This window comes from Trichechus manatus, unplaced genomic scaffold (genome assembly GCF_000243295.1).
Source record: "Trichechus manatus latirostris isolate Lorelei unplaced genomic scaffold, TriManLat1.0 scaffold00010, whole genome shotgun sequence".
Lineage (NCBI taxonomy): Eukaryota > Metazoa > Chordata > Mammalia > Sirenia > Trichechidae > Trichechus > Trichechus manatus.
In genome coordinates, this window is record NW_004443946.1 from 29,904,759 (window position 1) to 29,920,544 (window position 15,786).

At 52.9% G+C, this 15,786-nt stretch overlaps 1 protein-coding gene across 1 annotated transcript; it reads right to left on the reverse strand.

Moving 5' to 3' along the window:
* Positions 1–253: 253 nt before the first annotated feature.
* Positions 254–3,425, reverse strand: IRF2BPL (interferon regulatory factor 2 binding protein like). Its single transcript, XM_004371067.1, has one exon. The coding sequence runs from the start codon at positions 3,423–3,425 to the stop codon at positions 1,098–1,100; it is 2,328 nt and encodes a 775-aa protein (XP_004371124.1). The 3' UTR covers positions 254–1,097.
* Between the last annotated feature and the right edge of the window lie 12,361 nt (positions 3,426–15,786).

Sequence of the window (15,786 nt, forward strand, 5' to 3'; positions counted from 1 at the left end):
GGGAGAGATGCTGAAGAGTAAACAGAAATCGCTTAGTCAGCAACTGTCACCTTCCCCAAGAGGTGAATGTGAACAGCCTGATACCGAGGGGGAAGGGCAGTCAGACAGCACAGGGCCTTCTACAGATGCCACCTCAGAAGGCTTTTGAAGACACTGGCATTTGTGCTCTCTGCTGGAGCCGGGGAGGGTGCCCCTCTGTTGGAGCTCTGTGGTCTTAGTCCTAGAAAGACAAACTTGCTGACTCAGGGCAGAATTAATATCAATTGAATTTATTACAAGTTACTAAGCTCCAAGGCACATTACAGTGTTCTGTTAACTACAGAAATGTATAAAGGACAAACAGAGCAGATTCTCCATGTCTAGCATTTCGCTCTACTGTTCAAAAGCATCCGTGCATCAATAAAGCAAAAACAAAACAACACGTGAAAGATCCAACACATTCAGATCAGTAGAAACAAACCAAAACATTTCCCTCACAAACTTTCAACAAAAAACACCCTGTCCCCCCCCAACACTCCCCTCACCATTTTGCCAACAAAACAGAAAACAAAACAAAACAAAACAAAACGAAATACTCAACACTGGGGCTGCTTAGAAAGAAGCTTTCACCATTTTTATAGCATCATTTTTTTTCTTTTTTCTTTTTTTTTTTTTTTTAGGCAGCAACACTGGCCTTGGGGAGAAACAGTCCTTTTCTTTTGTGTGTATGTGATTTTTCCTTTCAGAGAGTGCACAACATTCAGAAAAATACACACCAGCAGCAGTCGTTGCTAAGGGCTATTGATTCTGTACCTAGGCAAACACTCTGCCACCAAATAAATGCTAACGAGTATGATGCAAATGACCCAACCAATATTATACTGCTTAACACAAACCAGCTTATCCTTCAAATGAAGAAGTTACATACCTTTGTTTCAAAATATAGAAACATACGACGAAAATAATGTCTATACATAAGACTAACTTTTTGCAGTTTGTTATATTCACAATTCTACATCTGGGAGGGTGGGGGAGGGAGGGTTGGAGATGGATAGGGAAGGGGCCCTCTGGACTGGAGAAGAGCTGGTCTAGGGCAAAGGAGGTGGCTGTCCTGTAGTTCAAGGGTCTCTCTCCTTTTTCACTTTAACATCCCCGGCTAAGATAGTCGCGATTTCGCCCTGCATGAAAGCCCAAGGTACATTCGACCCAACTAGGGGGCATTTCTCTCCGCTGGGGCAGTACACCTCGCCGGTAGCCCCCTGGGCCTTGATACTCTCTCTAGAGCAAGGGAAGCAGAATTTGTGGCTGGGGACGGATGGGCACTGAACGAAATGCGTGTCCTCCAAACGTTCGTGACAAATGGTACAGCAGAGGGGCCCGCTGTTGGCCATGGGGGAATCCGGAATGTTTTGGGGGTGCACTTGGTCCATGCCCGGGTGGGCGCTAGGCGGCGGGGGAGCCACCTGTAAATTCAGGTCCCCGTTACGTGATGCCAAGCGGCGCTGCCCGGGCACGGAGGCCGGTGACACCGGGCTGCTGCTGTTGCGCCGCGCGGACGCGGTAGTGGAGTGTACGGAAGTGCCATCCTTGGGCGAGTGCGCCGTGCCCAGAGTGTCTGCTACCGACATGAGGGCGGCCATGGGTGACGGGCCGTTCTGGGGGGCTGACTCTGGGGGGGTGGTCCGATTGGAATGGGGTCCCAGAGGCGGGGGCGGCCCACCGGCCGCGTGCCCCGGCGCCGCAAAGCCCCCGGCCGACATGGTGAGCTTCAGCGCCTCGCTCTGGTTTGCCATCCACTGCTGCCTCTGTTGCTCCTCGCCTAGCTTCAGAGCACTCTCGGCCGAGTCCGGAGGCTCGGGGGACGCCTTCCTCTTGCGCAGGCTGGCGGCTGCGCCCCGGCCCGAGGGGGCAGCAGGCGGCAGGGCCCCGGTTCCGGGCGGTGCGCTGGGGGCGCGGCTTAGACTCACCAGCGCCGTGGGCAGCATGGGGCAGCTGGCGTCCAGGTAGGGCTGGGGCAGCATGTCGGCGCCGGGCACGCCCTCCTTGAAGAAGCGCACAGCTTCGGGCAGCAGGTCCCCTAGCAAGCGCCAGTCCCCGGAGCCGTGCTTCTTCTCGTACTCCAGGTACTTGAAGCCAGAGGAGAGTCCTCGGCCGAAGTCCTTCATGCAGTCCTGGTACATCTGCTTGGCCACACCAGACGCGCTGGAGTACACGTTGCCCGAGCCCGTGGGGTACTCAATGAACAGCTTCAGCTCGTAGTCCATACCGGGCTTAGAGACGGCGTCGAAGGCGAAGACGCGGCCCAGCAGAGAGTGGTCCTTCTTGAAACGCACCTCGTAAGGCGTGCAGCCAGCCAAAGTGAGCAGCGTGTCGCGGACCATCTTGGGCTTGTTGGCCCACTCCTCCGCGCGGTTGCGCAGGCTCTCGCTCAGCTCGGCCAGGGCCTCAGCGTTGCGCTGCTTCTCCTTTAGCTCGCGCTCCTGGTCCGTGCTCGACACCGAGCCAGGCCTTTTGCCACCGGCACCCACGCCCACCTCGGCCACCGACGACGAGGTCGAAGACGACGCTGAAGACGACGCAGCCGACACGCCCGGGGCGCCCCCAAGGCAAGCAGGACCCCCGGGAGCCCCTGGGGGCGCGGGCGTCGGGGGCCCACGGCTGCCCAGCCCGTGGGGCGGCGGTGGGGGCAGCACAGCAGCACTGGCAGGTCCGTTAAGCAGCGTCTGCGGCAACAAATTGGGGGGCACGGTGAGCTGGGGCCCTCCGCCACCCCCCGGGTTGGGCAGCCCCGTCACTAGCCCACCGTGCGTCCCGCGGCGAGAAGCCACCGCCGCCGAGGACGAGTTGGGACTCTGGCGGTTAAGCTCCGGGGGCCCCTCCTCCGGGGTCGGCTTGGGGAAGCCGTTGGGGCCCCCCAGGCCGTTGGGCAGCCGCGCGGCGTGGCTGCTGCTTCCCAGGCTCACCGGCGGTGGTGGGTACTCGAAGCGGCTGCGCTGTTCCGCGGCAGCGGCAGCGGCGGCGGCGGCTGCACTCAGGCCATAGCGCTCCAGGCCGGACGGGGCCGCCAGCACCGCAGCCTTGCTGGAACCGTCGACGTGGTTAAGCTGTTGCTGCTGCTGCTGTTGTTGCTGCTGCTGTTGCTGCTGCTGCGCCGCGGCCGCTGCTGCTGCGGCGGCCGCCGCCGCCTCCTTAGCCGACAAGGCCACCGTCTTGACCCCGACGGGCGGCGGAGGCCCCGGGGAGCGGCCGTCTTGGAAGCAGCCGTGCGCCCGCTTTAGTTGGCGCGCGGTCTCGATCACGAACTCGATGCGATCAGCGCCCTCGTAGTTGACGCAACCGCGGCATACGGGCTCCGAGAAGTCCCAGATCATAGCCCAGGGCATGCGGGGCAGGTCGCACAGGTAGCAAGACTGTCTCCGGGACGAGGACACCTGCGCCGCCGACATGATGCCAGCCCTGGGGAAGGTAGGCCCCTGCCGGGGCAGTCTCCGCAACGCCTTCTCCTCCGGGAGGACTGGTCGGTTGGGGAGGGAGTCCGGCTGCGGGGGAGGGAGGAGGGGGACGAGAAAGTTCTGCCCCAGGGGCTGGAAGGAGCGCGAGTCTCCAACGCCGGCGCAGCGCCTCTCCGCGGGGGCTCAGCCTCCCGGCCGGCGAACGGGTTCAGCCCGCTCCTCGCCCCCACCTCCTACTGCGGCTGTCTTGCTAGGGAGAGGAGCTCAAGCGCCTTCTTCCTGGTGCCGGGGACCCAGGCTGGAAGCTCCGGCCCGGGGGGAGGGGGCGAGGGTGTCCGGCCGCCGTTGCCTCTGGGGCCCCCTCCCCGAAGCGGTTGGTGCGTGGAAGCTCGAAAAGGGCTGTCTCTTTTCTCTTGCCCTGGGGGACCCCCTACGAGCTGCGTCCTCTCCCAGCCAGGCTCCCTGGGGCGAGGGCTAGAGGGCTCAGTGCCACCCGGTGCCCGTGTCCAATCTTGCTGAAGCCGCTGCTTTCCCGGTGGGCCGGGGGAGGGAGGGGGTGGCGGCAGCCGAGAGAGGAGCTTCTCCCCTCCGCAGCGTCGGCCGATCCGCTGGCGGCGGCTGGGTTTGCACGGCTGTAGGGACCCGCCGCGGCCACTGCTTCCAGGACGCACGAGAGGAGTGCACGCACGCAGGCTCCCGCCGCCCCAGGCCTGGCCGGCGCCCGGGCCGCGCGGCTGGCGGCGCTCACATTGGCTGCAGGGCGCTCGTGCGGTGCCTCGGCCCGGGTCGCATCCCTTCCCGCTCGCGCTCGCCCGGAATGTGGGATTGTGATTGTTACTCTACGTTCCGGAGGCGCGTCGCGGCGCTCCCGCTCGGGCTGCGGCTCCCGCTGTCCCCGGCTTGGCCGCGCGGGATGCCGCCCGGGCGGAGCGCTGACGTCACCGCCATGCTCTGCACCAGTGGCCCCCCCCTTTACACTTCCTCTGTGGAGCACACTTGTTGCTCGGGAAAGGCGCATGCGCGGCTGGCTGCCCAGATTCCTCCTAGCCTGCCCCTCCGCGCCTCCGCCCTCCCTTCCCCCTCGTCGTGTGAGTACAACAGCTGAGGCCCTGCGAGCTAAAGCTGGAAGCCCAGGGCTGGGGGTGGAAATTAAACAGACGCTGACCTTTCTCATCACCGCCCGGCTTTCCAAAGTAAAAACGCATTTAAGAGCCACAAGCATCGTTTCCGACCCCCGCTCCCCACCCCACCCCTCCCCACCTGAGGCAAGGAATTTAAATGTCCTGTTTCAGGACTTTCGCTGTTAATTTCATATACGGAATTACTCATTTCATCTGCGATGAAACCATTTCTCCCGGTATGGACGTATTACTCTTTGCCACCACGGATGCCGAAACACCTGCAAAATTAGCTGTTTTCCAGAAACTGCCTTTTCGATTTAATTGTTTTTGTGCCCTGGTGTAGGAACCCGAGCTTCAACCACGGAGCTAAATGCATTCAGGGTGAGCTCTCCCCTGCTCCAGCCGCACTGTAAAAATTTTGGCTGAACGTCTAAAGAAGCTATGAGCACCCGGAGACCTTCAAGGAAAAGTCTACTGGCTGCGCACAGCTGCCGTTGGGGGCAGGGAGGGGGAGGTGCTGGAGAGGCCAGACAGGTGAGAGGTTTTTCTGGGTTTGATCAAAGAAGGCGGGGGCAGCATTTAATAATAGTGATCTCTCTTTGTAGAGCATAGCGCAGTTTTCAAAGTACTTTCTCACGTGCCGTGATTTCAGACCATATGGACCCAAAAGGCTGGGAAAGGCCGTGATTTCTTTTCTATTAAAAAACTACTGCTCATCGTAATTGCTTATTGCAGGGCAGATATGTTGGTTGCAGCTCTAGTTGGGGTATTTCAACTGATTTTTCAAATTATCAGGCCTGCTTCATTTTATTTCATGAAAATTGAGATAATCCTAGGGAAGGCTGGGGAAGGGAAAGCAATATAATGGGATTCAGGTTCTGGAATTCTGGCAGACCCGGTAGGAATTTCCTCTCCCACACTTACTGGCTTTGTGACCTTGGGCTAGTTACTTAACCTCACATAATCTTTATTTTCCATCTGTAAAATGGGAACAATCATAGCCCCCAACTTATTAGGTTGTTTGAGGTTTCAGTTTGTTTCTTGTAATATAATAGTAGGTAACTCTTACTAAGACTTGCTATGGGCCAGACACTGTGGTTTTCTTGCATCACCATTAAAACACTCAGTAACTCTACAAGGTAGATTCTATTATTACCTTCATTTTACAGACTAGGTAAGTAAAGAGGTTAACCAACTGGCCCAAGGTCACACAGCTCTTAGAGACAGACCTGGGATCTGCACCCAGTAAATCTGATTTGAGAGATAACTCTGACAAGCATTAGGTTCCCAAAGGTGGTTTTGGGTGTTAAAAAATTTCCATCAGCCTCCCCCTCATTATATGTTGTATATAAAACCAAACCGATTGCCATCGAGTTGATTCCGACTCTTAGTGACTCTATAGGACAGAGTAGAACTGCCCCTATAGGGTTTCCAAGGTTGGCTGCTGAGCTCTTAACCACTGCGCCACCAGGACTGCGTGTTGCACATAATCTAATGAAAAGTGCTATGCAAATATACCTTCCTAAAAAACCCCAGCCTCCCCTTCCAAACAGATTGTACCACTGAGTTCTTCCATATATAGAAGTTGTGGGTCTGCCACTGCCACAGACTGTAACATAAATACACCATATGGTATGTAAAGCACAGCGCTGGACTCGAAGGAAGGCGGCAGTAAGTGTTGGTTATTATTAGTATTGACAATAGTGTTGGTGCTGTTGCTGGTTAGCAACTGAAAGTACTTTGTAAAGTGCATAAACTGTAAGGATCATTACTAATTATAATAAAGTTTAACTGAAGCAACCAGAAATAATGATTTTTATTTTGACCCAACTTTCAGAGCCTATACCCCCATCTAACACGCCCCAGCACCCCATCCCCCACTCATTTGGAGCCCCAGGTGTGAAGGAAAGGGGACTTTTTAAGAATAGAGAAAGGGAAAAGACGAGCCCTAGGGAGCCCTTCTTTCATCTCAAAGCTGCCAGATTTCTGTTTTGCAAAACAGTGAGCTCACTGTGCACTCCGCAGCAATAACAAACTTTTCCTGGCCGCCTGGCTCCCGGCAGAGAGCTGCTCCAAGAGCATTGCCTCACCCTCCCAGACGTCAGCCCTCCCCACACCGCAGCTACCTGGAGTGAGTCAAAACATCGGGAAATGGCGGACCATCCCCATCAGCCCAAGGCTCCTTAGTTTTGGCTTGGCTGATTCATCCGTTTCTCTGCATTAATATTTATTCAGCCTTTCCCTTTATTAAACCCAAAATACAGAGGAAATAATTTAGCCACAACCCCCTAGCCAGGCTGCTCAAAAAAGCAAGTTGGATTCTATGTCATAGTGTTATGTTTGGTATGCGCACACATATGTCTTCGTCTCCTTGTCTGTCTCTGTCTTCACTGTTACTGAGGGAGATATATATACACACACGCCTGTAGTCTTCAGACATACTGAGTTAGAAATAAACGTGCATTTAAACAAACTTCCATTATAGTCTCGATCCTTTAAAAGGCATAGCTCTCCAGAAAGCCCTCCCACCCCCCACCCATCCTCCCCCCGAAGAATCACCATCATTTATGGTGACAAATTTCATCTTAACTGCTTGTTTGAGATGACCCTGCTTGGGGATGTGTCAGGGACTGTGGGAGGCAGGAACACCGGGGTTTTGGAGATGGATTTTCCCCTGAAGGAGAAGCCGGTGGCAACAATGCTGCGTCCACATCCATGGTGGGAAGAAACTGAGCGAGGAGGGCCTTAACCCAAGACGCCAGGTGGAAAGACAGAATTCTGACTGTGGGGTCTGGTAGACCAGCAGAGCCAGGCATAGCCAGGCGCAAGCAAAATCGCTTGCACTGTCTTCCCAAAGTTTTTTCCTCCGGTCCGTCCTTCCCCCTTCCCCCAGCTTGCCATGTGAGCTGGCATCCTCTGAGAACCCCCGCTCTAAACTGGGACAAAAGGTCAGCTCTCCACCAGGCCTTGCCGGAGCGCCACATCAGTGTTTGGGGTGAGAAGGTCGCAGTGTGCCCACATGCCTGAAAGCTCCCCGCAGTCTCTCTCCCGCCTCCTGCCGTTTTGTGGCAGAGGTGGGACGGGAGGGGGCCACCCTCTCAGGCCTGGCATCGCAGAAGCCAACTGGCTCGGCCTTCGAGGAGGCCCCGGCTGAACCTCGCGTCACCCCCGCTGCAACGCGCGCAGCCAAGCGCTCCAGCGAGAGAAAGGCCTTTTTTGGTAACACTCCTCAGCCTGGCGGTAAGCAGGACCCGGCTCTGGCCCCCGAGAGCCGCCTCGAGTAGATGAAAACAAACGTTTGGGTTGGGCCCGCCTCTGGCCTCGCCAAAGCCCCTGCTCCCCGCGCGCCAGGAACCCCAAGGGCGCAGTGTGAGCCCTGAACCTGCAACGTGCAAAGGGGCCGCGACGGGTGGGGGAATCGAGAGAGCACAGTGATTTACACGTGTACCCCCAGGCCAGTTCGTGGCGGAAGTATTTGCCTTTCCCTAAAGGATTAATCCTGGTATTAAAAGGAAAAAAAAAAAAAGAAAGTATTAACTTGGGCTAGGGCATACGGTTACGCTAGAGCCACTGGAGCGTGAAATCTCAGGAACAACGTGATTCGCTGAGAACCCCCGGGGAGGGGAGCCCGCGCAGCCCGCCAGGACTTGCCCAGCCTGGGGCGCGCGGGCATCTGGGCGCTCCGTGCAAAATCGGGTGGAAGGAAAACGAGGACGTAGTGGTTAATGCTGGCACAGCGGCCGCAGCGAGCGATCGGATCGCTTACAGCTTTCTTCCTGGAGGGGCGGCGAGCAGGGAGTGGAATAAAGGCGGGGGAGTCGCGTCTGGTTCCTGCCTCCTTCTCGCTTCCTCTCCTTGCCAGCATGCCAGGGCATGGGGGAGCCCAGCACTGTCCTCAGCAAAAGCTGGTGTGGTTTTTTTTGGTCCAAAAATAAAGGAACCCTGGAATGAGTCTCCCAGGGGCCTAGAGGGAAAAAAGGGGAAGCGCCAGACAAGGGTGCTATTCACTGACCCGGTTGAGTTAAAACAAACACCAACACCCCAACAAGTGGGGCTGTGGGGAAGGAAGGCTTGGAAGACTAGAGTAGGTGGAAAGCCTGGCGCAGTGGCCGTCAAGGTTCCAGGTGCTCATAGCTCCTGGCCCTCCCAACCCACCCCGCGTGCGCTAGGGCTTCAGCAAGCAGCCGGGATGCCCGCCCGTTCCCACCGGCCAACACTAGAGCTGGGGATTTCCACCGCCGGGCTCGGGAGACCTGGCGCCGCCGGCGCTTTCCTGCTGGGGCCGCCCGAGGGCGGGGCCTCAGAGCGGGAAGCACCTCCCTGCGACCTCGCCATCCCCTAGGTCATGTCTGGTATAGAAAGGACAGCCTTCATTGCTGTCGCTGGTTGGAGTCGATGGGCCAGGACCTACAAACATTTTGACCTGTCTGAGCTGGGTGGTTCAAGGTGAAACAGAGAGGGAGGAAGGGAGGGTACCTATTTACATTACGTAGGGACTTAGCTGGCCCTAAATAGCTGTGTCACCTTGAGCAAATCACTTGAACTTCGGTTTCTTCATCTGTAACATGGGAATGAGTTCAGCTTCATTGGTCTGTGTGGAAGACACAGTATTATAATGTACTTAATAAAATGTAAGAGATGATTAACATAATAATGGCTGATTTTGTCTAGGGCTGCAAAGTGCATTCCCAGACATTATCTCACCAAATGCCCACAGCAACCCTCCCTGTGAGGTAGGTGCTACTTTCATCACCTTTTTGTATAGGTGAAGAAAATAAGTCCAGAAATAGTCCAGAGTTACTGGAAACCCTTTCTCTCGCTCTAAACACATCATTCCTTCTTCTACCCCAGCGGTTGTTAGCCTTAGGGGGTCCCAGATGCCTCTGAGAAGCTGCAAGAAAATAAAGAAAATAAAACCTCTTCCCACAGGAGTTCACAGGCTAAGAATGCCATAACTGCTACAAGTAGTGCAAATAGACACAAGGTTATGCATAAATTAGCACCGGTTATTTTGGAGGAAAACCTGAAGCTCTAGAACATACCGAAGTATGTAGGAATGTACTGCATTTTAAAGGAGCCATCTGAGGAGGACCTCAGGATGCAAGATGAAGGGGAAGAAGCAAAGTGGAGAGGGTGCATTTGATGGTGGAAAGAGCCTCTTTACAGGCCTACAACCCTTTGTTTTCACCTAATTCAGGTCACACTGACAATGTGCCCACCCACCCAATATATGCCAGCCCTGTACTTGGCCACTCCATGACTATGACAGGCTGTTTGCCCTCAAAGCACTTTTAGCCTAGGAGAGCTGTACACCTGACATGCAGATCTGGCCCAGGTCTCATTGGAGCTGTAAGCCTAGGGGAACAAGGCGCCCCTGTCCCCCATTGTGGTCTAGGGCACCCCAATGCTGAACTTCCTGAACCTCTTTTTCTGGCCAGACCCACAGAGTGTCCAAGCCTGTTAGGTCCTGCTGGGGTGTGAAACTGTTCCCACGACTTACATTTTGTTTCAAAGCTGAAAACTTGGCTGCCAGATGGCCTGGTGGGCTTCCATTCCCCCGACTCCTTAGCTTGGGAGATGCCCTCCCATTTGCCACTCTTTCTGTCATTCAACCGTGTCTTTATGAAGCACTTTCTATGTCAGTGCTGGGGATTTAACAATGAATCAAACCAGATTGGCCCCTGCCCAGATTCTAGAAGCTTCCATTTCCTCTTAAGTGTCCTAGTTTCCTGATGCAATAGCCCAAAAGTCATGAGAGGCACTGTTTGTCCAACACTCTCAGCAGCCACATGACTGACTTAGAGCAATCTATTTATTCTCTCTGGGTCTCTGTTTCCTCACCTGTCAAATGTCGATATTAAAATCTGTTCTCCCTACCTCAGGGGCTTGCTGCGAAAGTCTCAATGTTATTGCCAAAGGCTGTAGAAAGGCAAGCCATTATCACGAATCTCTTTTCCAGCTCTAAGCCCACCTTAGTAAAACAGCCAGAGAGCCAGGCCTGATGCTAAGCCTTGTCCTCATCATTGGAGTGTTTCCTCTGGATGGCTAGCCGAGCATTTCTGTATTTGCCCTTCCCTTGGCTAACAAACAAGCAGTGACTGCCCCTCACCCTAACAGCTAGAGTGAGACAATAGCAAGGTTAGTCTGTCTTCTCGTCCATCCTAGAGGAAGAAGGATTTCCTGTCCCCAAAGCCCAAATGATGGTGAAGCTGGGAGCCAGCGGGCTTATTTGGGGCTTTTACTTTTTTGTTTTGGTCAATTTGGAAAGAAAAGAGGCAATGACCTCTTCTTTTAAAAACAAAACTAGGCAGGAAGTGTGCTGGGCCTGAGTGACAGGGACCAAGAGTATAATTACAGGTTTTTGTTCAGCATTTTCATGTAATTAAATTTAAAGGAAAGTGAGCCTGACCGAGGCTTCTTGGTTGCAGGAAAGAGGGGTGTGCATGTGTGTGTTGGGGTGGGGAGAGGAAGGGGGTGAGATGGATTTGCTTTTCAAGCTAAGAAGAGGGTTTCTCGCCTTTATTGATATTTTTGTATTTCTTTTCCAAGAAGTAGGCAATTATTCGTCTTTTTATTCGGTGCCACTGCACTCTCCTTGGTGACATTTGCCAGCCGCGCGCAGCCAGCGCAGCCGGCTCAGCACTGATTTCTTTTTTGCACATGAATCTCTCCCTCCCCACTTTTTCGTATTGCTGCTTTCTGCCTGGTTGCCCACACAATAAACCCACAGCAAAATCCACAGCCACCTTTCTTGCCCCCGAGTTTCGAGACCAGTGACCTCCGATGCCGCCAAATAGCGCCTCCTTTTGTTTTGAACAGCTGCTGGTTTTCCCTGTTCCTCTTTACCGTACTTCCTACCAGCACCGCCCTACCCAGCCTTCCCCGTCGCTGCCTCGGTTTCCTTTCCCGACAAGCAGTCTTGGTGCACACGCGCCCCTTGTCTGCAAGCCCAGAGAATTCGAAAGGGGTCCGGAGCCTTCGGCGCGCCGGCTCCTTCTGGAGCCCTCGGTGTTCCCCCCGCCCCACGACGTTCCCTGGACACTGTGACCTGGCAGCAAGAATGGATCCACTGTCTGCTCACATTATTAAGGGCAGGAAACTTGACCCACCCCAAAACCACGCGCCCTGAAGGAGGGGCACTTGCATTTTTCGGGAGGGCAGGCCTCTGCCAGAGTTAGCGGGGCTGACCGCGGGGCCGTCCCCTCCTCTCCTCCTTCGCTTCCCTGCTCTTCCGATCTCACCACGCCCACAGGTTACCCCCCACCCCCACCTCCACCCCCTTCACCTACTCTTCCCAAGAACAGATTGTTTATCAGAACGGGCAGCCAAGAAACCTACTCCTGTTTTTGGCCTGTGCCAGAGATTAATCACACTTGGGAACCGCACAAAACTTGACTGTGTTGAGGCCGGGACAAGTGAAAAGCAGGAAAGACCAATAATTTCGACATTTGACAAGCTGACCCAATCGGCGCTACCTTCCCCCCTCTTTATTTTGGTAAATCAGCCAAAGGGACTGAATTCCATTCCCACTCCCTCCACCCCAATCTCCATATCCCCCCTCTTTTCATTGCCCCTCCTCGAAGTCTTCATGTTTGATGCTTTAATAGTACTGACTGGCTTTTAATTCTGATTAACGTTCTCAGCTGGTGTGTGTGTGTGTGTGTTGGGGGGGCTGGAAAGACAAACGGACTGCCTGACAAATCCCCCCTTTTCATCCTTCTCTTTGAAATGATATTAAGATGGACTGGGGTGGTGGTGGGGATTCAGAGAAGAGGCATGGAAAAAAGAGAGGGAGGAGGAAGCAATTTATGTGCGTTTCTAAGGCAGCTAGTAAAATTCCTAAGGGAGAAGAAATGCCAAAATTGACTGTCTTGGTGTATTTTAGACTGATCCTCAGGGTGAATCATGTCAGGGCTTTGGGCTGGACCTGCAGCCCGGACAGGCACACAAAACATCCCTGTGGTGGGGAGGTGCCCTTCTGAAGGAGACGAGAGATAGGTATTTGCTCTAGCCAGATTCCTCTACATCAGATTTTTTTCTCTAATTCATTGCAAGATGGAGTTTTTGTTTTGTTTTAAACTTGGGGCTGGTGAAGAAAAACCAGGGATAGAAATCTCGCCATAAAACGTGGCCCCAAAAGGGAAGATGCAAAACCCATTTGATCCAAAATAGAGATATCTCCACCTTGGATTTTTTTTCCGCCTTTGCTTTATAACTCTGCAGACATCAGGTTAGCAAAAGGTAATAAATAGTCCTTGCACAGCGGGGTCTGGACTAGTGAAAACAGTTTACTGAAATTAATGGGCGTCCCTTGAACCAAAACCTCCACTTTGGAATTAATGCCAGACATAGTTTTCCTGAACTCTATCCAACCGCCTAAGCGGCAGACAATTTTCGTTCTATTTCTGCTGGAAAATAAAGCCTGGGCCCTTGATCTCACTGTAGTGTTTTTTTTTTTTTTTTTTCCCCTAAATCAGCACAGTGATCAATATGCCAATTTCCACTTTCTGCCAGTAGAACCCCTTGTGCTCTGAGCTGTGTGAAGGTCAGAAATTATCTGGTAAACTTTACATTGAAAATCATCTCTCAACTCCCTCCCCATCTGAGCTTTCACCATAACACCATAACACCCGAGAGATTCAAGGAAAGCTCCAGAAACAGGCTCAGCTTCAATAACAACCCTCTTCCCCACAGCTCTTGGAAAGGCTTGGTCTGAACAACGCTGTCTGCCTGGCCTCCATTCCCCACCCTAAAAGAAGCTCCAAACCACCCGACCGAAACCCACCCTCCAACCCCCGCCCCCCAGTAATCAGGGTGTCTACATTTCTGAAGCTGCTTTTATTTTTATTTTTATTAATGTGTTTTTAAGGCTGAAAGGCGCGCACACACACACGTTCACGCCCAGTGGTTATGGCAGGTACGGCGGAGACCCCACGCCCTGGCTGTCAGTGTCTGATCCAAATCTGCCTCAGCCCTTCCCCCTGGATTATTAATAAAAGCCCAGTCGTGGGCAGCCGTCGTTCTGGTTTTCATTGTACAGTCTGCACTGGTGACACAGGACATGTGGAAAATTTTGAGAGCATTGCGGTGAATGGTGTGGAGGGGGAGCGTGAGCAGGGGGAGGGGAGGGAGTGGAGCGAGTTACTTTTTAGCTTCCGCTAAGTACTTGGCAGCTCGCCAGGCCCAGAGGATTCTGGGAAGCAAAAGCCTCCCCAGTATAAACTGGCAGCTTTAAGCAGCCCTGACAGTTCTGCTCCTTCCAAACTTGGCAGTCATTCAAAGTGCTCTTTCATTTGAAATGCTGGAAGCCTGCCATGTGCAATGCAGATTTGCTGTGCCTGTGCGCAGAAGGAACTGATAAATGCCGTTGCCGTTGCCATGGGGACAGGAGGCTATCAGAATGGCCTTGTGATCCGCAGCCTCTCAGCGCGGCAGGCTCTCGCTCTACCCCCTCCCTCCTCCCTCTAGTCAGTGAGATGGTGAAATAAATGTTCTGGAAAAAGGTTAACCCTCCCCGCTCTGGTTCTGAAGCTGAGAGGAGGCAGCCCCTCGGAAGGTGAATCTCTTAAGCACCTCCTTGGCCTAAGGGCCTACCTAAGCTCAGTCCTTGGGTGGGTCGCCATCGCCCCGCAACCCCTAGCCCTTCATCTGGCTCGGGGGTGGGGGGTGGGGGGAGGGCCTTTACAAAGCTGTGTTTTTCGTAAGAGTTTTTCAACAGGCCCAAGTGTAAGGCTTTGAGTCATCAGAACCCGGATGTAAACACAGCCCTCCCCGCCGCCCCCCCACATTCTGCACAGTTTGAGTTTATTTTATCTTTTTAATAATATTTAGCTGGCAACTTAAAGCTGCAAGGATGCCAGATATTTTAGCCAGCTACTTACATCATGCAGCATCCATCTTAGGGAGAGCGTTTGCCTGTCCGCCTCTTGTTCTCTCTCTCCCTACCCTGAGCCGGCAGGGACTCTGGGTTCTTTCTGAAGCCAGCTTATTGCAATACAGGAAACCCTGGGCTTTAGCGTGAGTATGACACCACCTCGGGCAACAATGACAGAGGGTATGTTCCTGTCAGACGCAAGACACCGGGGTGATTCAAGGTGAAACAGGTCTGTCATTTACCCAGCGATTTCAGGTAGCTGTGTGTGAGGGTGTATAAGTCTGGATGGTGTCACCCGCCCGATTTTGCACACATTGCTATTTAAAACACAGTCTGATTCAATGTACAGAAACAAAATAGCATGTTCAGATCTGGTATATTTTCAGGTCTGTGGTGCGAACTCTACGGGTGGCCTGTTTAATGGGGAAAAAATGAAATACTCCACTCCAGCCAAAGTCTATGGAAGCCAGAGAGGTTTAGTGATTTATTTGTATTGGGGATAATAAAGGTGAGCAGTATTCCCTCTCAACCCAACTTGCTATTTCCTGAAGGTTTCCTGAACTTAAACGCTCCTTAACATCCCAGGAAAGGAATGTATTTTTCCTGCGGCTTTCAATATTTTCTGCTAAATGTATTTTGACACACTGTTTATCTAGGGCTTCAGCTTACAGACCTTTATGTACTTTTAACACCTTGAGGCAGTTCCACTGAAAAATGGTGTATGTTTATTAAAGAGGACTTTATGTGCTGAGCATTAAGGCAGTGGGGATTTCTGTTTGGGTCTGTTTGCATAATGAAGACTTCAGGATGCTATACAAGTAGAGGCCCCTTTGGTTGGATTTGTGAAGCCCTTTTGACAAAGTAGGGAGCCCTGGTGGCTCAGTGGTTAAGCGCTCTGCTGCTAACCAAAGGTCAGCAGTTCGAACCCACCAGCTGCTCTGAGGGAGAAAGCTGTGGCAGTGCGTTTTTGTAAAGATTACAGCCTTGGAAATCCTATGGGGCAGTTCTACACTGCCCTATATAGAGAGTTGCTATGTATTGGAATCGAATTGACTCGTTTGGCAGTGAGGTTTTTTTGTTTTGGGGTTTGTTTGTTTTTTTTTAATTTTTTTTTTTTAATTGTACTTTAGGTGAAGGTTTACAGAACAAATAGTTTCTCATTAAACAGTCAGTACAACATACTGTTTTATGACAATGGTTAACAACCCCATGACATGTCAACACTCTCCCTTCTTGACCTTGGAGGACCTTTTTTTTTGTTGTTGGTGGTGAAAATATACATAGCCAAAGATGCACCATTTCAAAAATTTCTACAGTACAATTCAGTGACATCGATTACTTTCTTCCAGTTGTACTGCTG